Genomic DNA, 22,952 nt, shown 5'->3' with positions numbered 1-22,952 from the left:
TTCGGACGCTGCCGAGGCCCAGTGACAATCGACCTCGTGATAGTAACTTACAAGCTTGCTTGTCTGCAAACTGCTATACGATCTCCCTCACGCCGCAATCGCACCACTCAACCCATCGACTTAGGGCACCATGATCAAGGTAATTTGCTTTCAGTATGAATCCATCTCTCTAACGCTTTTGGTACAGATCTGGAGTATGAAGAAGAATGAGGATGCGGCAGCGAAGAAGAAGCCCAAGACTAGTGCGGCTCAGATTCGCGTGCAGAAAGGTACGTTGAACACCTGAATTTCTCAGCCTCGTCAATATCTAGCACGAATAACCAACTGTCTCGCAAAGATTTGACCGAATTAGATTTGCCACCAACTATGAAGACATATTTTCCCGATCCTAGCAACCTCCTCAACTTCACTCTCACCATCTCTCCTGATGAAGGTGCGCACCCCTACATCGATCGATCACTCATCCACTGACAAATCTCTCCATTGCTTCAAGGCATGTACAAGGGAGGCGCGTTCGTTTTCTCATTTGTCATCAACACCAATTACCCGCACGAGCCTCCAAAAGTCAAATGCACACAAACAGTCAGTGAACGATTGCTTCCCAAAGGTCTCTTTTTTCCTCAATGTTCCGACACGTCTTTCGTCTATCATCAGATCTACCATCCGAACGTTGATCTCGAGGGCAACGTATGCCTCAACATTCTCAGAGAAGACTGGAAGCCAGTCCTCAACTTGAATTCGGTTATGGTCGGCTTGCAGTACCTCTTCCTCGAGCCAAACGCGGACGACCCTTTGAACAAAGGTATTCCCCTCTCCTCTCTCACTCTTCGTGAACCAACGTCTTTCTCCAGAGGCTGCTGAAGATCTACGCAGGAATCGAGATCAGTTCATTCACAACGTTATGGCCTCTATGCGGGGAGGCTATGTGAAGGGTGTACAGTATGACAAAGTATTCATTAGATAATGGCACTGTAACTCCTTGTAATCCCGACTATAACGCTCATTCTTCTGTATTTTTTCTCCTTGCATTCTCCTCGTTGTCATCTTGCTTTCGTTTATCTCTCGCCTCATACTGTTTCTCTACTTCTATCAATTGTTCTTGGATAGATAGATAAAGATCGAATAAGGTAGGAAGCTAGCAGAAGTCTCGCCTTCCACCCATCACATATACATCTAGTCTGTCAATACTCTGTTATCTACGTGCCTGTTGACGGAGATGTCGCGCTCAATGGATCATCGCTCAGCTGCCACGATACGTTGTATAAGAGTATGGGCTGATGAGCAAAGGTATATGATAATGCTCCGTGGGATTGAGGACTTCGAACGGTATCTGCAACCAACAACTCAATAGGATAGAGGAGGGGCTCGTGCAAAACTAATACCTCGACCCAAGGGTAGAAGCATCGCCGACCTGATCTCTCAAAGTAATCCTTGGTTTTGAACACAATTTTGTATGTACTTCCGGCTTTGAGCTCCACGTTCTTATCCTTGGCTTCTTCACTACCACGAGCTGGAAGCAAATCCATGCACCGGCCATCCGAATTTGTCTCCCTGCAGATGGAAGTAAGATTGTGGCGAGAAAACACGCAAATATGAACGTACCCGTGGGCTAAAGGCTCCCATATGACTGGGCCGCCGTCAAAGGCGGGAGAATAACACTCTTGAAGGCTCACTTGAACACCCGTCGCTGGCTTTCCCAGTGATGAATCGAGAACTATCGAGTGTGGACATGAGCTGCTAGATCGATGACTTGAATGTGTGCTCACCATGACAAGTGATGGGAGACTTCGACATAACGGATGCGTTGAAAAGGTTGCGCGCGATAATGAGCTCAGAAAGCTTGTGGAATGGGCTAATCGGCGAGGTTCAGGATACTCAAGTACACAATGTTGTGAGCCAAGGGGAATAATCCATGCAATGATTCTGATCGACACATTTGCAGTGCCGCTGACGTCGAAACAAGCACAATGACGTCGTTGATCAATCACGAGATGTGTACAGAATCGTAAGTGAGTCTCGGACAGTCGCCGTAGTAAAGCCACTAAGTTCCCCGCGCTTCAGACTGAACGATACGTCCATCTAGTCCCACCACTTGAACCATGTAGACTCATTGACATTCCAATCTTGATGTGTCATTCTCCGCGCAGGCTCATGTGTGAGTTTAGGACGGATCTGGGGAATATACGTCCCTGCTTTCCCGGCCGCGTCCAGAGCTTCCAATCTCGTCTTCACGGATCGGTGGATCTTGAGTTGTCGGTCCATAACGTGTCGGAATACCTTCCGACCTCTGCCTTTGTTGATGCTAGGGAAAAATCACAGTTGGTAAGATTAGAAGCTCACGATATATGATGTACACTTACGTCCAGACGTAGTCATTTTCATTGTCCGTCTGAGCGACGAGGGCCTTCTGCTTCTTGACATGCAAGGGTATCCACTCGAGTACACGCCAGTACCACTGGCGTGGGAGCTGGTCATATATTGGACTCAAAGCATCCTGCAACTCCTCGACATCCTCATCAAGGAATGGGCTCCTTAGTCTGGGCTCTAGATTGATTGAGGGTTTCCTTCCGCCTGTGATGAGGCTGGTTAGGAGGATGAATGGGAAAGACACGGCACTCCAGACGAATTTCCAGAGCGACGAGAAGAACGACGGGATGTCGTCGTTGGGCTGGATGTGCTGGGTCTTGAGCTCAGGCCGAGGAGACAATCGTGGAGGCAGAGGTTTGAGCGACATTTTGTCAAAATCCACATTCATACCGACCTCATTTTGAAGCATGTGAGCATCAAAAATGATGCCTGTTTTGGCCTCGAAACATTCGCGTATCATCCAACGAAGCGGGATGCGGGCAAGGCTATGACGTTCACCATTGCGAACGGAACCGCCTCCGACGTCTGCACACAACAGTTAGCATAAGGCGACGGATACTATGCCAGGCGGACATACCACAGTGAACCCCAGCGAACCACACCTCTAGCACATCCGTAGTGAATCCACTCTTCGCGTTTTCCTCATCCTCATAGGCCTTGATCTGACTCGTTTGCCTACGAACAGGGGCAGGACGAGGAGAAGCCGTCAAGTGTACATTTTCGGCGGATTGGATATAGAAACTCGGCATGAATTTCGCACGGCGCTCATCTAGGGAAAGGGCATGTCGGAAAAAGCGGATCGCACTGTTCGTTCCGACAAAGGGAAGGGAGCGAGGCACAAGCCCCACAGATGCTACGGTATCCCTGAGGCTAGAAGTTAGTGTTGTAGGATGGCAGAGCATATATATGGCATACCAAACTCCGAGAAATTCGATCTTCACGTCAATAGAGAATGTCCTCTTGAACATGACGCTGAGCTTCAAGCCTTCCTCATCGTCACGCGCGTACATCGTGTAGGCGAAAGGAAGCTGTTGATGATTGCAGACCGGTAATAATCCAACCTTTAAAAAACCTGTTTATTTTGGTGCCGGTGATGTCAGTGCAAGGATACGTACTTTTTGGAGCATCCCGGCGAGTGCACGAGCTGTGTAAGCTCCGCGGGAGAAGCCAAAGATACAGATCTTATCACCGGCAGCATCTGGAGGAGATATGAGTGGGATGAAAACGCATCGAGGATCAACGACCCACAATTTTGCATCAAGAATTCATACCCGCCTATGTGGTGTCAGAGTTTTCAGATGCTGATTCTCGGGAAAGAGATATCGTAGTCGATATACCGTACCTTTGACATGCGCACTCAAGTTCCATGCGAACATTTCGTCCAGAGTTTCCGATACTTGTGAGATAACAGGAGTGACCAGAACGGGGTTGGTGTACGTCCCGATCCCAGCCTGGTAATAGACAAGCTGCTTCGAGGTATCATCTTTCCTGAGCATAGCCAGAAACTGGACGATGTTCGAGTTCTACGAGTGCCAGTATCAATGCTACAACGAACAGGATTGAACATACAAAGCCAAGAGCACTCACATCTTGGTCAAATTGATCGCCGGTACCGTCAAAGCATAAAACTAGGGTACGATCAGACCGTGCTTGAGGAATCCATGTACGAGAAGACGCGGATGAGGGTGTGTACTCAGTTGCAGACCCATCAGAGTATGCTGTGATGGTCGGACTGTTCTCGAGCAATGGGGTTGTTTCAGACATGGTGAAGGGGGACGATCAATGACCGTCGAAGGTGTATCACTCTTATATGGTTTGCTGGCGCTTGCAGACATGGCATTGACAGGGATTCCCACATCATGCGCGCCACGGGACATGTGTACATGTTCTAACGTAGAAGCAGGGGCTCCAAAGTCAAATAACAGCGTGTTTTGGATGGGACGAACGTGACCGGCACCGCGACGAGTAAGGGACGAAAGATTTAAATCCTGTACACGGACCCTGTTGAGACCGGAGAAACGTGAGCGGGCAGCGCCTGGGGTTGAATCGGCGACGGGTTGCATGAAGGCATTCTCGAACAAGCAGACGTCACCCGTCTAGATCAGGCCAGCAGTATATATTTGAAGCACCGGAACCCAAAGGAATGGCAATTCAAGTATCTGTCGTACGTCAGGTTGTCGAAGACAGGAGCGAGATGTCGTCGGTCAAGCGCGCCTTCCGTGGCTCGTTAGGCAAGTACCAATCCCGGATGCGGCGTCAATCAAGAGGCTGACAAATTGCGGGCATTATGCATTCATCGGCAAACAGCGAAGATCGCCCAGTTTGGGCAGAAAAAGTAAAGTCCTTCAGAATGGCTTCTGCATCGAGCTCGGCGGCGGGCATCCCTCCCTTGGGCAAATATCTGGCTTCAACTGGTGGGTCTTATACTCGGATGCTTAATAACTCTTCAATGACACGTCCAAAGACAAGAAAACGCGAGACAAGGCCATCAAAAGCCTCGCCATCTTCCTTTCGGACTCGTCCCGACCTCCTCTTCGCAAAAATGACATGGATAAATTGTGGAAGGGCATATTTTACTGTGCGTTGTCCGCCCTCGCATGAAACTGTATCTCTCATATTATATTTTTTCAGGCTTCTGGATGTCAGATAAACCTCTTGTGCAACAAGCTCTGGCAAGTGAGCTCGCGGAGATTATCTTGACCATTGAGTCGACAGCCTCTTCCTTGGCTTTCCTCAGAGGATTCTGGGAGACAACGGTCCGCGAGTGGAATGGTATCGATCGCCTCAGGTACGTCTTCTGCAGCACGCAGAGCGATGCTTAACTCACTGGCCCTAGGATCGACAAATACTACATGCTCATCCGTCGCTTCGCGAATGCGTCATTCCGTCTCTTAGTGAGATGCAACTGGAACTCTGTCTGGTGTGAAGAGTACAATGACATATTGGCTGGTCCAGGCGGTCCACTATGGTACCACACTTTCTATGTTGCCTCAGATTGAGCATTATTGACGTCCCACAAAGTGTGAACGATAGTCGCGTCCCATCAAGTTTGGCATACCACCTTGCTGACATCTACCTGGAGGAGCTCGACAAAGCTGTTGCTTCTCAACTAAAACTTGACGAATCCGATGACGAGCCCACCCCTACACCTCTCGTCACTGTCCTCTCTCCGTTCCTCAGCCTCTCCTCCCGCACTATCTCCAACACCACTTACTCACGCATACAATCAGCCATTTTGGATCCCCTTTTTCAGTCACTGTCGACTATACGCTCAGACGAGCCACCTAGCGCAAAGCGTCGTCGAGTTTTGGAAGTTGACTACGCTTCACTATTGGACAATGCCTGTATGCTGGACCCAAAAAGCGAGGGGAAGATGGAGAGGTCGCCACTCCGGAAGGCATTATTGCGGAAGTTATTTGATGTTGCTAGCGAGCAAGACACTAGAGACAGTAACCGACGAAAATTGTACTCTTTCTGGAAAAGTAACCAGGATGAAGACGACGAGGAAGATAGGCCTATCGATGCTAGTTGATGCTTTATACTTGTTTGTTGCTCTCCCTTTGCTTTATGACCAAAACGGAACACCGTTTCTGAACCTCGAGTGCTGAATTGTTATGCCATGTTACAATGTTACAGATGTGATGAATGTATGTATAAAATAATAGGGATCCGCTTTGCGAAAAAAATCGGAATCACCACCAGAACTTCGCTGGCGGAATATGCGATTTGGGCTTGCCCACAAGTATGCTTGCCATCCACATGGACACGAAGTCAATCACGTATCTTGAAACTGGACTGAGAGGCACACATACCTCGGTTGCCGATACTGTGACCACACAGCCGCCGCGAGAAGGGCCTCGAGCGTGCCAAATAGGATGATAGACTGCACAAGGGCGCTGCATCAGAAGCGGTCATTGCAGTTCAAATAAACGGGAGCTCACTGGTTTACGAGCGGCTAAGACGAGACTCAAAGGCATGGATGAATGCGAGAGGATGAGTCTAGAGGAAGACTTTAAGTGAGGATAGGATGCGATGGAGTGTTTGAGACTGATGATGTCCTGGCCCAGCTGGGGGACAATTTATATGCCTCCCGAAAGGCAGCAACAGGCCACACCATCGATCGCGAGGTTCGAGAACACCAGGAAAGCCAGAAATCACAGATGAGCTACGAGTCAATCCAGAGTCGTCGAGGCCTATTTCCAGAGTCTGCTCGAAGCTGCTCGATCGCTCTCGACATGAAAGACACGAAAAAGCGTAGGCCGTGGCGTGATATCGAGTAGACGTGGTTCAGACAGAGCCACAGAGGGTTCTCGACAGCCTGAGACCAAGCGTAGGGGAGGCTGGAATCTCATCACTCTCGATCAAAACACCGGATATTGAGCCCTTGCAGCGCGACGGGCGGCACTCGTGAGGCGAAGTTATGTCCCCGCAGACGTCATGCGCAGCAATAAAGAAGCATCTGGAGTGGAAGAGAACCGGAATTACGAATCTAGGCTACTGGCCAGAAGCAATACCGGAAGGATCCGCAGATGCGCTTCCAATTTTGCCCGATGCGGCTCCGAAAACCACCTTTCATCTGTCCACGTCATCTAAATATCAGCGGCGCAAAAATGTATAGATATGATGATGGATAGAAGTACAGAGACAATCAATGCCTATTACAACGTCTTCGCGCTCTACAAGTCCGGCAGTTCTCTTGTCAGCAATCTTGTCCAAGTGCTCTCCTTCCACCAGTCGTCCATAGCGCCAATACGGTCCCACAGCGTCTCCTCATCGACGCCATATATCTCGTATTTCCCTCCGTTTAATGGCACGCCATCCCGCCTTGCTACCTCCAAAGCCGCTTTATTCTCGCCGCTGTAGGGACCGAGGCGTCAACAGGAACTCAACGTTGATGTGAACATAGCTTACCGTAGCAAATCCATAAGCTCTTGTTTGTCAGGGAAGAATAGGCGCGGCTCTAGGACAGCTAGAGCTGCCAAAGAAGCCCGGTACAAGAATGAGTCCCCTTCCAGCAGAATTACATCCCATATTCGAGCACACGCTTCGAACGGAAGATGGTCCAGGAAGATAGGTATCAGCCAATCTGGAAGATAAGCAGACGGCGATATCTGGTGTTGTTTGAAGTTGAAGTAGACTGCAGGATGGTCAGTATCCTGACATTGCAGGCATTAAACCCGTCTCACTTTTAGGCATCCCGTCGGCCAACAAAGTGTCGAAAATCCTACTAATGCTCAGTGAATTGCCCTCTTTGAGCAAGGCAGACCTTCATTACCTGTAATACGCTTCAACCTGGATGCTGTATGGTCAATGTAAGAAAGCAAAGACGATTATGGACCTCCAAACCACTTACATCGTCTTTTGTCGCTAGACCGCCATAGAATGAACGCATACAATGTCGCTCTAGTAGGTTGCGCATGGTGATGAATCCCTGCACAGGGGGCATGTTTAAGACGATCATAGCTGCGATCCTGGCGACGCCCGGTACATATCCCAAGCCTTCGTCGGATCGTGCAACGACCCATGCATAGAGCATGTCTTTGAGATCCTGATACATGGGTCCTGTTTCTGGGTGGAATATGTGTAGAGACGGCAGCGTGTTCAAGACATCGTCTTCGATCAGACTTATGGTAGTTGTCGGGAATGTACCGGCCGCCAGTGCGCGCTTAGCCCGAGCGAGACATGTCCGGTATGTATCTTACACCCGTGATTAAAAACATCAGAATTCTCAGATTGAACGCAAAGTATCTACCTTTACTCAGGGCCAACGAGTTTCCAACTGCGCGTTCCCACATCGTTGCTCGAAGTTTTGTTGGTATTCCAGCCCACCAAAGTCTTCGCAGCGCAGGATTCTTGTTGACAACTCGCCAGTCCGGAAGAATTTCATGTTCCCAGATGTGGAGTGACTCTTCGACTCTTAGCTCCCGTACAAGCCTCCGTTCGTTTAATGCTTTCCGGCGCTTTTCCTCTGTGATCGGTTTTCGTTTCAGTTTCACGAAGTTTAAGCCGATCCCCGTTTACGGTTGGTACTCACCAGCAACACGACTTCGCCTCATCATCTTCTCCCAATCCGCCATATGCTTCTTATCCTCCTCGCGGCTTTTGGGAGGTAAGAACGTTGGCCGTGTTTTGCTTACCACTCTTTCAAACATACTCGGACCTGTGGAACGAGTAGGTCTGTGGCTGGAAGACGGTCGAGGGAGTGTTGCGCTCGCTAATGACGATGAAGGAGAATGCATGGGAAGAGATGGTGTCGAAACGGATTTCGGATTGGGCTCAGAAGGAGAGAGTACACTGGGATTTTCTTGCGAGGCCCGTGCTCGGGAGTCTAAGTGAACCGCTGGAGAGATTGGACGTGAGCTGGGTGTGACTTCGACCACGACGGGAAATGACACTGAGGCATCGATGTGAACGGTGGGATAGGTGTTCGCTTCGGGATCGTGCTCCTCACGATCACGAATATCTTGCGGAACGGTATCACCACTAGAGCTAGAATGTTCATCCATGACGGTGATAGTATTCTCTTCGACGGGGGACTCCTCGTGGATGCGCTCCTCTGCGCGCTCCAGATGAGGAGAGTTAAGAGAAATCTGATCAAATTGGGAAGATAGTTGTCGAGAGTCAATGGCAGGCGGGGATGAATGAGAAGCTGAAGGTGAGCGAGAATTGGGAAAAGTGAAATAAGTTGTCGACTGCGAAGGTGAACGCTCTTCGAGGCCATTGATGTCAAGGGTGGAAACGGAGGCGTCCGTGATGCGAGAAGACTGTTTCTCCTTGACCCAATCATCTTCGACCCCTTCCACGTCGTCGTATGGAGGAGACAAGGAGTTTCCCAGCTCAGCACGAATCGTTGCAGAGGAAAATTCGAAAGGCATCTCCGGCTCATCACCATCCGAGAAAGCATCATCCAGATAGAACGCCGCCGGCGGAGTCTTGGCCTCGCGCTCTAGAGTGACTATGTTGTTATCACCATTCGTCGACGCGTCCCCGTGGCTCATCGCGTTTTCCTAAGCTTGAATAAAACCGTCAGCGTTGTGAACGATGGGCATTCCGCGCAGAGGCGCCGAGCTACGCCGAGCTGCACAGCACGCCCTGCATGATCCACGTGACTTCACGCGTTGAGCGCGTCTGGACGCTGTCAAACAAGTCTTGCGTTCCAACCGGCTACTTGCCCTATATTTGATACGGAGGACTGAGCACTGAGGATAATTACGTTGCTCCAAGGTGAGGTGAGTGGAACGAAACAAGCCTGATATCTACCAGTTGACGGCGTGGACGAAGTTATGTCATGATTGCAGAAGTCCTTCTCGTTCTGGCTGGGCATTCGTCCTCACTATTCCCCAAAGACCATACCATCCACCCCGCATTCCAATCCCTCCTTCATCCAGGCGAACAGCAATGTCTTGAAGCTCTTGGCCATATCGCGTTTCGCTACCGCAAAATCAAGCGCGCATGTTCCCTCCTCGCGCGCTCACCCTCGCGCTACATCTGCGCACTGTGTTCGACGTTGAACCAGATACTCAAAGACGAGTACGAGACTCTCGTTATTGATACAGAGGCGAAGGTGCTCAAGCGCGATGCGAGCCTGGTTGCAAGCGGATCTTTTGTGCCACTTTCTTCTATCCGTGCAGCCTTTGCTGAATGGGACGCGCCTTTCATTGCCCTTGAGTCCCTGGTTGATCAACTTCAGTCTCAGACTGAGTGGAAACCTGGCCCTCTTATTGACATGCTTCTTATGCGCTCGCTGACCGGTACTCATCGGATCGCAGCCATCGTCTCTCGTCTTTCATCAGCTGTACAGCGTGTCTGGCGAACACAGTTGATCGCATTCTTGGTTCATGGAACTCTATCATCTGCAGAGCCCTTGGCTTCAAAAGATTATACTCTTCTTGATGGCTCCATTCCATCGTGCGTGTCTCTCCAGTCACGCAACTCGATTGCGTACGTTGGTCGTGCGATCGGGACTGTCAAAAGCGCCAAATGGCAAGAGCAGCCTCCTAGAAGTCTTGCTTCGGAGCATACACAGCTCCTTGAAGGCGTCCTTGCCGAAGATCAGTACGAATTTGATCGGGTTATTGCTGAGATTCGGACAAATATCAGCGAATGGCTCTGGCTTCATGTGCTGACTCGAAAAGACGTTGAAGATGCTGTCGATTCCCTGTATGTCGTGATTCATTTTTGGCGTTAATCATTACGCTCACTCAAATTCCTAGTGCGAATTACTTCTTTATTCGCAATGGTGAATTTAGCCTTTCGCTGATTCGAGAACTCGAACGATTAAAGCTGTCCCGATTAACGGGCCGTACAGGACCTTCAACTATTATTCGGGAGCAGGATCTTCAGCTAGCGCTCCTGCGAGCCTCGCTTGGGACAAGTGCTCAGCTTGATCCCTCTCTATCCCGCCTCCGTTTCCACCTTCCTTCTGGACCCCTTCGCCCACTTCTTCCGACCTTGAAGGAACCAAAGGACCTTGCATCCTCTATCAATAGCAATGTTCTTGAGGAGACCACTTTTGATGACCTCCTCCTTGGAACACCACTGTGCCTCAGTTACAAAGTGGAGTGGCCGCTCGATCTGTTTTTGCAACCACATGATCTACAAACGTACCGCGTCCTCTTTGCTTATCTGTCGTCCCTTCGCAAAACTCATACCCGGATACATGCCTGTTGGACCTCTCTTTCCAATTCGCAGCGCGCGAGGCGGCGGTGGACTGGCCTCGGAGAAGGGGGGACGGTGGAAGACCTCGACGATCGAAAGCTCCTTCTACGATGTGGCTGGGGTGTTGTGAGAGAGATGAGCTGGTTTCTGGACAATATGCTCGAGTATGTGATGACAGATGTCGTCGACGTCGAGTTTCGGAGGCTTAGGCGACTGTTGGTCAACCCGCAGATAGAGAGCAGAGGTCACACAGATCCGGCAGCAAGACGAGAACGAACCCCTTCACAGACCGTTCCTCCGACAACCCAATCAATCTCTTCGCTCTTTGACCCGAATGCCATCGCTGCTTCTGCACCTCTCGATTTCTCTACCCTGCGCAATATGCATAGCACCTATCTTGAACGACTGTTGACAGGTACTCTGCTCTCTAATACGGCATTGACGGCGATAGTTAGGCCTATCTTTGAGTTGTGCGAGCAATTCGTGGCGCAGGTAGAGCGGTGGGGCGGTGACATTCTTCCAGCCCTTTTATTTGAAGGAAGCCTGGCCGAGGGTGGAGACAAAGTGGGCGAGATGGTCAAGGAGCGTTGGAAAATAGTGGCGGATATCAACGAAGTACCAAATCTTGTTTGAACACCTTTTTTGTATCCTCACGTTCGTTTACAGGTATTTCATTCCCTGACGGAAGCCTTCTATGAGCAGCTGTCGCTTTCGACATCTCAGCAGTCGCTGAGAACAGATGCCTCGAAATCCGTGCTGCTGAGCAACACTGTCAACACTTCCCTTTTCCCGCACCTGCACACATCTATTCGGATGAAAGACGGGAAACGGTTTGAAGGTGATGGCGACGTGCGTCGACATGTCGAACGGCTGCTATTGCGACTGGATTTCAACGGCAAGTTCTCGAAGCCAAAGATGGGGAAAGAGGTTGCTTCGGGTATCCTGAAACAGGGTGGCCTTACATGAAACCGGTGCTGTTGTGCTGTGGCTGTCACCCTTTTTGAGATGTTGTAGCGCTGTATAAGTACGTGTACCGTAAAAATATATTCTTATCCATTCGCGTGTGTTTCCTAACGGTGGCCGAGGTGCCGATGGGTGGCCAAGGCAGGACCCCCGAAAATAGGTGGGGAGGCCGGGTGGCCGATCCGGAAAATTTTGGGGCTTTTTGATCCCTAGGCCTGAAAAAATCTGAACAAAAAGGGCTCTCTGTGGGGTCGAGGCTGTTGGACTGAGGCAAATCACCTTTGTCATCTCTTTCTTATGATTTACTTATTGCGTACTTACTTGACGAGCTCGGAGATTGCCGAAGTACTATACAGCTCTCAGCCACTGCGCTTGTAGTTACTGACGCCTTCGGTGTCGGGCTTCCCTCAGTGATCTACACAGACGCTGAGGTGAGCCCGCTTCTTCTTAAGACATAGATGTCACTTTTACTTACGCTTCTATCACGTAGTAATACTTCTAGGTACTTACCGATTCAATATATAGTGATCTACACAGACGCTGAGTAATACTTCTAGCCCATATCTCAACAGGTTATGGGCCCTGCTGTCCAAGCCATGTCGCTCGCCAATTCAATCACTGTCACTACCGTTCCGAAGCTCTCAGAAGATCTGTCAAACTGGCCGATCTACAAGGATCGGGTACAGACAGCCATTGAATCAAAGACAGGGCTGTCGCGACACCTGGCTGGCACTGCTCGGCAACCACGAGAGCCCGAGCTTCCTGCCGAAGATGCTAAAGATGATGTTCTAGAAAAGTATGACAAGGCTATTGAGAAGGTTGATGAATACAATCAGAGAGAAGCCGCCATCAAGCAGCAGATCTACTCTACGATCCCCGACTCCATCCTCAATCGAATCAAAGGGGAGACAACCGCCAAGGAAGTTTGGACGGCGCTCTGCGATCTTGCGGAGAAGCGGGGAAAGATGGTCGAAATTGACATTCGACGGCGTATTCACGATTCTCGATGCCAAGAGGGCGGCGATGTCCGTGCGCACCTCGACACCTTGATCGCACTCCAGAACGAGCTCATTGGCATGGATGCGGCTCTCGGCGACGATGACTTTGTTGCTGTCATTCTCTCCTCTCTCCCAAAGTCCTACGAGTCCATTATTTCAGTAATGACGGCTGCTTCGAGTCTCAGTTCGAAGCCCCTTACCCCTTCCGGAATCATTCAGCACCTCACGCAGGAGCACGACCGGCGCAGCATTCAAGGTCGGCTCGAGAAGAAGGCACCGTCTGACGAGACGGCGCTGTATTCACATGGCGGAGGTAAACAAGGAAAAGGGGGACGCGGGAAAGGAAAGAAGGGCAATCAGTCGTCGAGTGGCAAGAAGTGTTATAACTGTGGACTTACCAACCACATAGCCGCAGACTGCTTCCGACCCGGCGGCGGGAAGGAAGGCCAATGGCCGGCAGGCATGCATCGGCCAGGCCAACACAAGAAGGGTACGGACCAGAGTGCGGGGAACTTTGCAGTTGCCGAGGATGCTGAAGATCCCGAATTTGGATTCACGGCAACATTTGACCTTGCGGCACTGACAGCAGGCCCCGACGTCTCGTCCATGACACGTGTCCGATGCCTCAACACGGGCGCGAGTCACCACATGTCACCCTATCGAGAAGAATTCACAGACTTTGTCAGTATCCCATCCAAACCCATTTACGCAGCCGACAAACGTACCTTCATGGCAACTGGCCGCGGAAATGTTACAGTCATGCTCCCAAATGGGGACGACATGACCGCCGTGCGGCTATCCGATGTGCTGTACGCGCCGTCAATCGCGATCACGTTGATCTCGGCCAGTCGCATCGACAAGGCTGGATACTCCATTTATCTGAAAGGGGGGATCTGCAGGATCTCCGACCCCTCCGATCATGTTGTCGCGAGAATTCCGCGGTCAAACAACCTGTACAAAGTCGTCAGTCAAAAAATTTCGAGAACTGCAGGTTCCGCCAGGATCGCCGATGGCACCCCTCTGATACCACGTGGGGGAGACGAGGAAGCTCATGCCAACCTCGTGCTATCAGCGCGGGAACTACACCGTCGCCTGGGTCACATATCCCTGGACACAGCAAAGAGGCTGGTCAAGGAAAGAGTCATCGAAGGCATCACCCTCGACGCTCTCGTCTCCGAAATGGAGCTTTGTACTGCCTGTGTGCAGGCGAAGATGACACGGGTCTCATTCCCGAAGGAACGGACCCGACCGCGCGCAAAACGTTATGGCGAGCTCTTACACTCAGACTTGTGGGGCCCCGCACCCATCAATTCCCTTACTGGCTATCGCTACGCGATGCCCATTATGGACGACTTCTCGCAAGAGATCATCCTGAAACTCTTACGCTCGAAGGATGAAGCCTTCAAGCATTATCTTCAACACGAGGCCTTCGTGAAGGGCCATCGTGGCGTCGTTCGGATCGGCACTCTACGCACCGACCGCGGTGGCGAGTACACCTCTGACGCTTTCGAATCCCACCTCAGAGACGAGGGAACAGTCCATGAGAAGACTGTTCACGACTCGTCGGCACAAAACGGGACCGCCGAGCGGTTCCTACGGACCGTTGTAGAACGCGGCCGCGCGTTGTTGATAGCGTCGGGACTTCCAAGGTCCCTGTGGGGTGCAGCAATGTCACATGCCGTCTGGTTGTGGAATCGGACCGGAACGCGCACGCTTGAAGGCACAACGCCATACGAGAAGGTCCACGGCGCGAAGCCGGACCTGGGTGGACTCCACGAGTGGGGGTGCCGAGTATGGGTGAAGATAGAGGGGCGGAGCAAGCTCGACGCGCAAGCTGACGAAGGACGCTTCGTCGGCTATAGTGCTGAAAGCAAGGGGATATTGGTGTACTGGCCGATGAAACGGAAGGTCAGCGTCGAGCGCAACGTGCGCTGGGACGACTCACCGGTACCGGACGTCATTATCGACGATAATGACAGCCCAAACGACGACGCACGGACGCCGGCGCACTCTGCAAAGGGTGCAGGTCGCGCAAGCGCGCCTGGCACCCCAGACACGACGCCGTCGAATGCCGTCGACGCATCGCGGCTCAAAACCGAGTCGCGCGAGCCTACAAGCATCCCGGGAGGTCAGCAGGACGACGCGGCGCCAGCGCAACTCGACGCAAGCGCAACAAGAGGTCAAAACCTACCTGTAACCCCGGATTACATCCCTAAGCGCTCCAATTCTCCTCCCAGCGTCGAAACGACGCGTCCCCGTCGCACTCCCAAGCCTTCCGAGTACATCCGACGCCTTGAACGAGGCGAAGGAACGACGACAGGCAGCGCACGAGCGCCAGCTGTCCCTCGTGGCATGCGAGCATCCGAGGACCCCAAACCAGACCTTGAGTCGAATCCTGTCGATAGTGCGCAGGTAGCGGCCATGGAATCTTTCCTAGCCGATGAAGAGGCCGATGAAGAGGTCCTGGAGGAGGTAGAGATGCTGGGGAGGAAGTGGGAAGGAATAGAGTGGGCAATGGCAGCGGAAGCGACCGAGGGGATGGAACCCCGCACCGTGGAAGCGGCTCGGAAACGACCGGACTGGCCGCAATGGGATGCGGCGATTCAAGACGAACTTGACCGCCTCGCAAAGCTCAACACCTGGGAGCTCGTCGACAGGCCCTTGAACGCCAATGTCGTCGGCTCTAAGTGGGTCTTCAAGATCAAGCGGGGCGCGGCCGGCGAAATCACGCGCTACAAAGCGCGGCTCGTTGCACAGGGTTTCACGCAGGTCCCCGGCATCGATTACGGAGACACGTTTGCACCAGTCGCAAAACTTACCTCCATTCGGATTCTACTCGCTCTTGCGGCTCGCTTTGACTGGGAAATTCATCAGATGGATGTAAAGAATGCATTCCTTAATGGAGACCTCGAGGAAGAGATCTTTATGAAGCAACCCCCGGGTTTCTCAGTGCCCGGCCTCGAAGAGAAAGTCTGTCGCTTATTCAAGACAATCTATGGCTTGAAGCAATCCTCTCGGCGCTGGTATAAGAAGCTCTGTGATGCGTTCCTCGCCATGGGCTTTACGGTCTGTGCCGTCGAACACGGCATCTTCTACAAGCGTGACGACGAGGGTGTTTCCATCATTGCTGTCTCTGTCGACGACCTTGCTCTCTTTGCTAGTTCCTTGGCTGCCATCTTAGCTATGAAGGAAGCCCTCAATCGGGCCTTCGAGATGACAGATCTTGGTGAGATTCATTGGTTGCTCGGTATCGAGATCAAGCGTGATCGCGGGGCGCGGACTATTTCCCTGTCTCAGCGTGCGTACATCGACACAATTCTCTCACGCTTTAATCTCGAGACCGCAAATTCACTCTCCACTCCCACTGATCCAAACGCACACCTCACGATGATGCAATCACCATCCACTCCGCAGCAGTTCTCCGAGATGCGCAATGTTCCATACCAGGAACTTATTGGATCTGCCATGTATGCTGCCGTTGCCGCTCGACCAGATATCTGTTTTGCGGTGTCATATCTTTCACAGTTCATGCAGAATCCTGGACGTGCTCACTGGGAAGCCGCAAAGCGATTGCTGAGGTATTTGAAGGGCACACGAGAGTTATGGCTAACTTTTGGGAAGGAGCAGCGGGGGATTGAGGGATTCTCAGATGCTGATCATGGGGGTCAGGAGCACAGACGCTCAATCTCGGGTTATGTTTTTCTGTTCGATGGTGGCGCTGTGTCTTGGTCTTCCAAGAAGCAGTCAATTGTTGCTCAGTCTAGCACCGAGGCGGAGTATGTCGCGCTCGCTCATGCAACGAAGGAAGCATTGTGGATCCGTATGTTCTTAGGCAACATCTTCTCCCCTCTCACCACACCTACCATTCTCTATGGCGATAACCAATCCGCCATTGCCCTTGCCAAGAATGATGCCTTCCATTCTCGCACAAAGCACATTGACATCCGCTATCATTTCATCCGCGACATTATCGAGAAGAACTTCATTGAGCTACGCTACTGTCCTACTGGCGAGATGGCGGCTGACGGATTTACTAAACCGCTGGCTCGTCAGAAGATTGAGAAGATGATAGAGCTTATTGGACTTCAGGAGATTTGAGGGGGTGTGTTGGACTGAGGCAAATCACCTTTGTCATCTCTTTCTTATGATTTACTTATTGCGTACTTACTTGACGAGCTCGGAGATTGCCGAAGTACTATACAGCTCTCAGCCACTGCGCTTGTAGTTACTGACGCCTTCGGTGTCGGGCTTCCCTCAGTGATCTACACAGACGCTGAGGTGAGCCCGCTTCTTCTTAAGACATAGATGTCACTTTTACTTACGCTTCTATCACGTAGTAATACTTCTAGGTACTTACCGATTCAATATATAGTGATCTACACAGACGCTGAGTAATACTTCTAGCCCATATCTCAACAGAGGCTGCATGTTGTTGTCTTGTAGGATCTGGTCTTTCCTCATCTGGAAAAACACCCCCTTGTATTAGCTCCGGATTATATCTAATAGTGTCTAAAAGTATCTAAAAGTGTTAATAGCATCTAAAAGTATCTAATTTCCTAATTGGGAGCAACACATTGTGAGCATTGGATTGGTTTCTAATTTCATGATATTAGCACTGATTCTATACTAAGAAGTCTCTGATTATTAGTAGGAAATAGTAAGTACTACTGCTTTATCAGTAAGAAGGTAAAGATGTGGCACATTCTATACTATTTCAGCATATTACTCTCCTTCATATATGCCTATATCATTATCTTGTAGCTCTTTTGCTGACTTTCCAGCTGCTTTTATAAGGGATATAGAAAGAGAGAAATGTGCATTGATGCCCCCAGCCACTTTGTTGGCAGCTTGGCAGCTGCCACAAGAGGCTATGAAGACCTAGGTACACAAGATCATTAAAGTTGTTATTGTTAGCCAATGCCTGCTACTGGTCATTATAGGACACAACATGTGGGCTGGACTTAGGGATATGCTATATGCAGCCTTGTAGACCTTGTCTATTAGTACAGTGATTAATACTGTCTTGTGCAGCACACAATCATCATCATTATTGATATTACAATTTTTAGCACTATTTATATTGTTTATTGCCTTGTTATACAGAAGATGCTCAAACTTGGTGTTTTCCTCTAGCTATTAGGCTGTGGAAAAGACAGTCATATTGGTATGTGGTGCCAGAATGATATATTTGCCTGCCATATAGGAAATATATGCATTAAGCATATTAAGATCACCTCCAACAATCTTGTGCTTATTTATATATAGGCATGCCATACATATACTCTTGTCCCTACCCTCTACCAAACTAGTGGCTATTTGGAAAACCCCTCTCTCTTATTGGATCTTAATTATTTATAATCATGTTTTTGATCAAATTTGCAAATTCAGGTAGCATTGTCTATACTAGTAGAGTCCCATTGAATATTACACTCAATCATAGTTTTACATATTCTCAGTCCAAATTGTATAAGTGCCATAATTTATTTTTATCCTATATAAAGTGTATTATTAATTTTCCATTGGTTTATTATCTTCTTAGCTGGTGTTTAAACTAAATCCTGAAAGACCTGACTTTTTAGGTATTTATTGACCTATTTATTTATAAGATAGAAGAAAGATAAATGTTAAATAAAATCAGAGATGTTGAGGTTGCCTATATTATGTCTACTTATTTAGATTACCGAGTTTATATCTTAGACCCTGTGGCTTAGTGGCTTAGAGCATCTGTTCTGGGTGCTTGTATACATGAGGTTGTTAGTTCAACTCTGGCAAAAGGCAAGTTTGTTATAAGGTATATTCTGTGTTTAGGTATTGAACTAGTGCTTTAATAGACATGACTCTATAAGAAGTCTATGAGAACTGTGATGCTTGATTTATTATGATTTTTCCGAAATTTCAAGTTATAATCAATCCTAATAATTCCTAATTTAGAAAAATTATGTCTAATTATAACAGGTTTAGAGGGGGGGTAAGCTAAAAATGTCTAATCCTAATTGTTCTTAATTATGCATAAATAAAACTAATTAGAGCTTAATACAAAGGGGTGGTTTTCCAGATGCACTTTGTATACCTCTTGATCTCTGCACTGTGCCTGGTGTCTAGCTCCCTTTAGCCTATGCATCGCAAACTCTGTCAGATCAATCAAAACATACTTAGTCTAATGAAGCACTGGATCCATCTCAAAGCCCTTATCATTCTCCCATCTCTGCAACTTATCAAGGACTCACTATTTATCAAGTCATCCATTGGAACCCCTCCAAAGTTATCTGCTGTATTAGAGAAGACCTTCTGGTCAGCGACGAGCATCATCCAATCATCAATCAACATCTTCTCCATCTCTTTTAAGATGGGATCAACAGTAACCAACACTTCCTAGTACAAGCCCAAAGATGCACAATAGTCTTTATCTATTAGGCCATCACAATTAGCTTAGGGAACCTTTCTTAGTGCATCAAGTGCACATGACAAGCCTATTGTTATGATCACGTTCTGTCGGGCCTTAACGGCGGTCTATGCCGACACGATCATCACAAATATCAAGCGGCCTCACAGGTTGAGGCGTACACCAAGGTACAGATATCAACCTTGGTCATCCACTCCCAACGGATCACCTTATCGTTGGTCGAGTATCACGGGCCTATTGTATTAGCGGGCATGGAACGCCGCCTTACAAACTACTCACACATCGGGCATTGAGCTCCTAGTCGTTCCTGGCCGGAAGGAGACTAACGGAGAAACACAAGAGTAGTCGTTATTGAGAGAGACGACTTAGAGGAATACCTATGGATACATATACGGTATTCTCACGCCCTACTTCCTAAAGTAGTATAAAAGGCCCATAGAATAGGCTGAGGATCTTCAGTCTATTCTCTTCGTTCCCCTGTATCTTCACATACAGGGATCTTCGTTCGCTGTGGTCTTCCTACCACAGCACCCTCATCCACTGTAGTCTTCCTACTACAGTCTTCATTGCCACATCGCAATACACTTCTGGCTCCTGTGCTACACGTACAGTCGAGACCACCGTTCCACACATCCTCCACGAGTGACCTAGGGAAGAACCTCCTACTCTTGGGGTTACCGACGAGCAGTCGTAACACTAGAATAGACTCTTCTGCCCCTACCTTGCTCGCACTAGCTTGCTGCCACACCCTCTCTCATAACCTTGCTCAGTGGGGATATAGACCCCCATTGAGAAAGCGTTACTGCACACACTCTGGAGCAAGACCTAGGCCAGGGATATCCACCCGGCACTAGACGTATCAATAACCAACTCCGTCACAACAATCGCCCTATCCGGCGCGAAGGGGACTTCTGGGTCTACGAAGACAATAACGGAACTGCCCCTCCGAATTACGATAACTGCTCATACCGAAACGGGCGTTATTACTTCACCCTTGAAGACGGAACAGAAGAAGAGGATATTTGGAACGAAACAGAAGCTCAGTGGGAACTAGCCCCACAATACAGGGAACCGGCGCCGGTAATCCCCGAAGACTCGGAGCAAGAGGAAACAACCTCGGAATCAGACTCCGACTCACCAGACCAAACACCGATCAACACCCGAAACGAACCACTCGCCGAAATGTCGGGACAAGCTTCGACTTCTACAAACACCCCTTCCGCGACAGTACAACCCAGAAGAGGAAAAGTCAAACTCCCAGACAATTACACAGGCGACCGCATTGAATCCCAGAAATTCATGCTCCAATGCCTCCTTCTTTTCGCAGCAGAATCCGATCGGTACAAGACCGATCAAGACAAAATATCCCTTGTGCTTTCATGCATGAGATACGGCACGGCGGGAGCTTGGGCGGAGAACTTCCTCCTCAAATCAGTAGGAGCAGATCCACCTACCGATCTAGGCACCTGGAAGGACTTTTTAGCCAAGTTCAAATTACAGTTCAGGGAGACGGGCAAGACCGACAAGGCGCGAAGCGCACTTATGGCCTTCTCCCAAGGACGAATGACGGTTGATGAATACTCCAACCAATTCATTCTCATCGCCGCCGATGCCGACATCTCCGATAAAGAGCAAGTCCCTTACTTCCAACGCGGGTTAGACCCGCGCGTCATGGACAAAATATACGACAAGGAAGTTCAGCCAAAGGATACGATTCAGGACTGGATCAATACAGCCTGCGAAATAGATGGACGACTTCGAGCCAGAACAGCTCAAAAGGCCATCCTCGCCAACTCCACCTCCTTTCGAAGCGATTATCTGAATCGTTTTCATAACCAAATCTCTCCCCGCTACAATTCCACAAACGCCCCTCGCAGAATGAACAACCAAGTCGTTGACATGGACATTGACGCGACACGCAAGCACAATGCCCTTAGCCAAAAACGGAAACATGACGGCAAGCCTCCTGGCGCCTGTTACTATTGCGGAAAGACAGGACACTGGAATGCTGACTGCCCGTCATTACGCAGAGGCGTTCGACCGATTCGAGGAAACTCGAAGAAACGCATGGGTACAACAGGGAGAAGAAGCCGCGCGGTTGATTTGGAAGGAGAAGACGACGCACCCGCTATGGGAAACCAAGCGGGAATATATCGAGGAATGGAGACAGAGGATGTTCATCGCAACAACCAGCGGGTACCACAACCTGGTCCTTCAATGGAACGTCCTCACTCTACCCCATCCGGACGACCCCAGACGAACCATGGGCAGCGCACTATGCTACCTAACGGACGACAAGGAGACGGAGACGTCAGTCATTCTGCTCGAATCGGAGCAGTGCTCGGAGAATTAGGAGAAGATGAAGCCAGAGAAGTAATCTTGGGACATGCGGAGTGTTTTTCCTGACCTCTCCCTCACCAGCGAAGGAGAGAGGTCAAGGACGACCCGAGTTTGATGCCCGCACTTGTATTCGTATCGGAGCAATGAACGACTGTATCATCACCCCCATACGCCTGAACGTGAAGGTATCCAACAGGAGTCAATACGCTGGAGCAAAAGCAACCATCGACTCGGCCTGCGAAGGGGTTATAGTAAACGAAACTTGGGTCAAGAGACATCGTTTCCCCACCTATACACTCAACAACCCCATTCGCGTCCGGAACGTCGATGACACCATTAACAAAGCAGGTCTCATCCGATCCGCCTTGGATGTGAACCTCACCATTCGGGACATCAGTGGACGAACGCATACTGAGCGCGTCCAGATGTTTATCTCCAATCTAGGGAAAGACGACCTTATCCTGGGAACAGATTGGCTGAAATACCACGATCCCTCCATCGAATGGAGGCGACGTGAAGTGCACTTTGATCGGTGCCCCCAGAAATGCCAGCAACCATATGGGTTCACCAGAGCAAGGGAAGAACCGCCATACAGTAGGCGGTTATCAGACGTGGAGCCACGGCACAAACCACGCATCAATGAGCGCGAAAAACAGCGCCTAGAACATCTCCGAAGACTATCGGAAGATGTAGGACTCCGCGACCATAGCGGAACGTTTGGTGTCCGACTACGAGCATACCTCAAAAGGAAATGGCTCCTAAAGGACATAAGGAAATACGCAGAAGAGAAACGAAAGGCGCAAGACAAGCCATCTCTTTCACCAAACGAGGGAGAACCTGATCTCCCAGACAAACCCTCAGGAAAACAGGCCACCCGGGACCCAGTTATTCGGAAACTGGCCCCCGAACCGTCAGGATTTGCCAGCTTCGACCAAGACCTGGAAGACGAAATCATCGTCACCAATCTAAAGGAAAGAGTTCCCAAGGCGCATCACGAATTTTTGGACATCTTTAGCGAACGAAAGTCGCAGCGACTCCCAGAACACACTTACTGGGATCATGCCATTGACTTAAAACCAACCTTCAAACCTCAAGTGCCCAAAATCTACGCCCTGAGCCCAGAAAAACACGACGAATTAGGAAAATTCATCAAGGAACATCTGGAAAGAGGAACTATCCGTCGATCCACCTCGCAAACAGCAGCCCCATTTTTCTTTATAGGA

The 22,952-nt window shown here is 49.8% G+C and overlaps 9 protein-coding genes across 9 annotated transcripts; 6 read left to right on the top strand and 3 right to left on the bottom strand.

The window, feature by feature from the left end:
* The first annotated feature begins 85 nt into the window (after positions 1-85).
* HETIRDRAFT_377720 (uncharacterized protein) lies at positions 86-1,249 on the top strand. The gene is made up of 6 exons (XM_009542652.1): positions 86-139; positions 188-269; positions 338-433; positions 494-582; positions 655-802; positions 852-1,249. The coding sequence occupies exons 1-6, from the start codon at positions 131-133 to the stop codon at positions 962-964; spliced, it is 537 nt and encodes a 178-aa protein (XP_009540947.1). The 5' UTR covers positions 86-130; the 3' UTR covers positions 965-1,249.
* Positions 1,241-1,794, bottom strand: HETIRDRAFT_305763 (uncharacterized protein; the record flags this gene model as incomplete). Its single annotated transcript, XM_009542651.1, has 4 exons — positions 1,241-1,330; positions 1,383-1,547; positions 1,599-1,714; positions 1,767-1,794. The coding sequence occupies 4 exons, from the start codon at positions 1,792-1,794 to the stop codon at positions 1,241-1,243; spliced, it is 399 nt and encodes a 132-aa protein (XP_009540946.1).
* Positions 1,795-1,895: 101 nt separating this feature from the next.
* HETIRDRAFT_431496 (uncharacterized protein) lies at positions 1,896-4,132 on the bottom strand (the record flags this gene model as incomplete). Its single annotated transcript, XM_009542650.1, has 8 exons — positions 1,896-2,302; positions 2,361-2,892; positions 2,945-3,231; positions 3,283-3,428; positions 3,483-3,565; positions 3,616-3,642; positions 3,710-3,890; positions 3,955-4,132. Coding segments are annotated over 8 exons (1,657 nt in total), but the record flags the coding sequence as incomplete, so codon positions are not given.
* Positions 4,133-4,717: 585 nt separating this feature from the next.
* On the top strand, positions 4,718-5,899 carry HETIRDRAFT_306975 (uncharacterized protein; the record flags this gene model as incomplete). Its single annotated transcript, XM_009542649.1, has 5 exons — positions 4,718-4,781; positions 4,832-4,945; positions 4,999-5,155; positions 5,204-5,335; positions 5,389-5,899. The coding sequence occupies 5 exons, from the start codon at positions 4,718-4,720 to the stop codon at positions 5,897-5,899; spliced, it is 978 nt and encodes a 325-aa protein (XP_009540944.1).
* Positions 5,900-7,043: 1,144 nt separating this feature from the next.
* HETIRDRAFT_306309 (uncharacterized protein) lies at positions 7,044-9,365 on the bottom strand (the record flags this gene model as incomplete). The annotated part of the gene is made up of 8 exons (XM_009542648.1): positions 7,044-7,224; positions 7,279-7,504; positions 7,554-7,594; positions 7,643-7,659; positions 7,721-8,064; positions 8,120-8,335; positions 8,402-9,016; positions 9,074-9,365. The coding sequence occupies 8 exons, from the start codon at positions 9,363-9,365 to the stop codon at positions 7,044-7,046; spliced, it is 1,932 nt and encodes a 643-aa protein (XP_009540943.1).
* Positions 9,366-9,655: 290 nt separating this feature from the next.
* On the top strand, positions 9,656-11,991 carry HETIRDRAFT_42244 (uncharacterized protein; the record flags this gene model as incomplete). The annotated part of the gene is made up of 4 exons (XM_009542060.1): positions 9,656-10,527; positions 10,581-11,244; positions 11,314-11,640; positions 11,692-11,991. The coding sequence occupies 4 exons, from the start codon at positions 9,656-9,658 to the stop codon at positions 11,989-11,991; spliced, it is 2,163 nt and encodes a 720-aa protein (XP_009540355.1).
* Positions 11,992-12,563: 572 nt separating this feature from the next.
* HETIRDRAFT_231015 (uncharacterized protein) lies at positions 12,564-13,436 on the top strand (the record flags this gene model as incomplete). The annotated part of the gene is made up of 1 exon (XM_009542647.1): positions 12,564-13,436. A coding segment is annotated over one exon (873 nt), but the record flags the coding sequence as incomplete, so codon positions are not given.
* Positions 13,437-20,571: 7,135 nt separating this feature from the next.
* On the top strand, positions 20,572-21,795 carry HETIRDRAFT_307220 (uncharacterized protein; the record flags this gene model as incomplete). Its single annotated transcript, XM_009542646.1, has 1 exon — positions 20,572-21,795. The coding sequence occupies one exon, from the start codon at positions 20,572-20,574 to the stop codon at positions 21,793-21,795; it is 1,224 nt and encodes a 407-aa protein (XP_009540941.1).
* A 77-nt stretch (positions 21,796-21,872) lies between these two features.
* Positions 21,873-22,238, top strand: HETIRDRAFT_41169 (uncharacterized protein; the record flags this gene model as incomplete). The annotated part of the gene is made up of 1 exon (XM_009542029.1): positions 21,873-22,238. A coding segment is annotated over one exon (366 nt), but the record flags the coding sequence as incomplete, so codon positions are not given.
* Positions 22,239-22,952: the final 714 nt, after the last annotated feature.

This window comes from Heterobasidion irregulare (genome assembly GCF_000320585.1).
Source record: "Heterobasidion irregulare TC 32-1 unplaced genomic scaffold scaffold_01, whole genome shotgun sequence".
Lineage (NCBI taxonomy): Eukaryota > Fungi > Basidiomycota > Agaricomycetes > Russulales > Bondarzewiaceae > Heterobasidion > Heterobasidion irregulare.
Note: the sequence above shows the minus strand (reverse complement) of the source record. Positions and strands in the feature narration are given on the sequence as shown.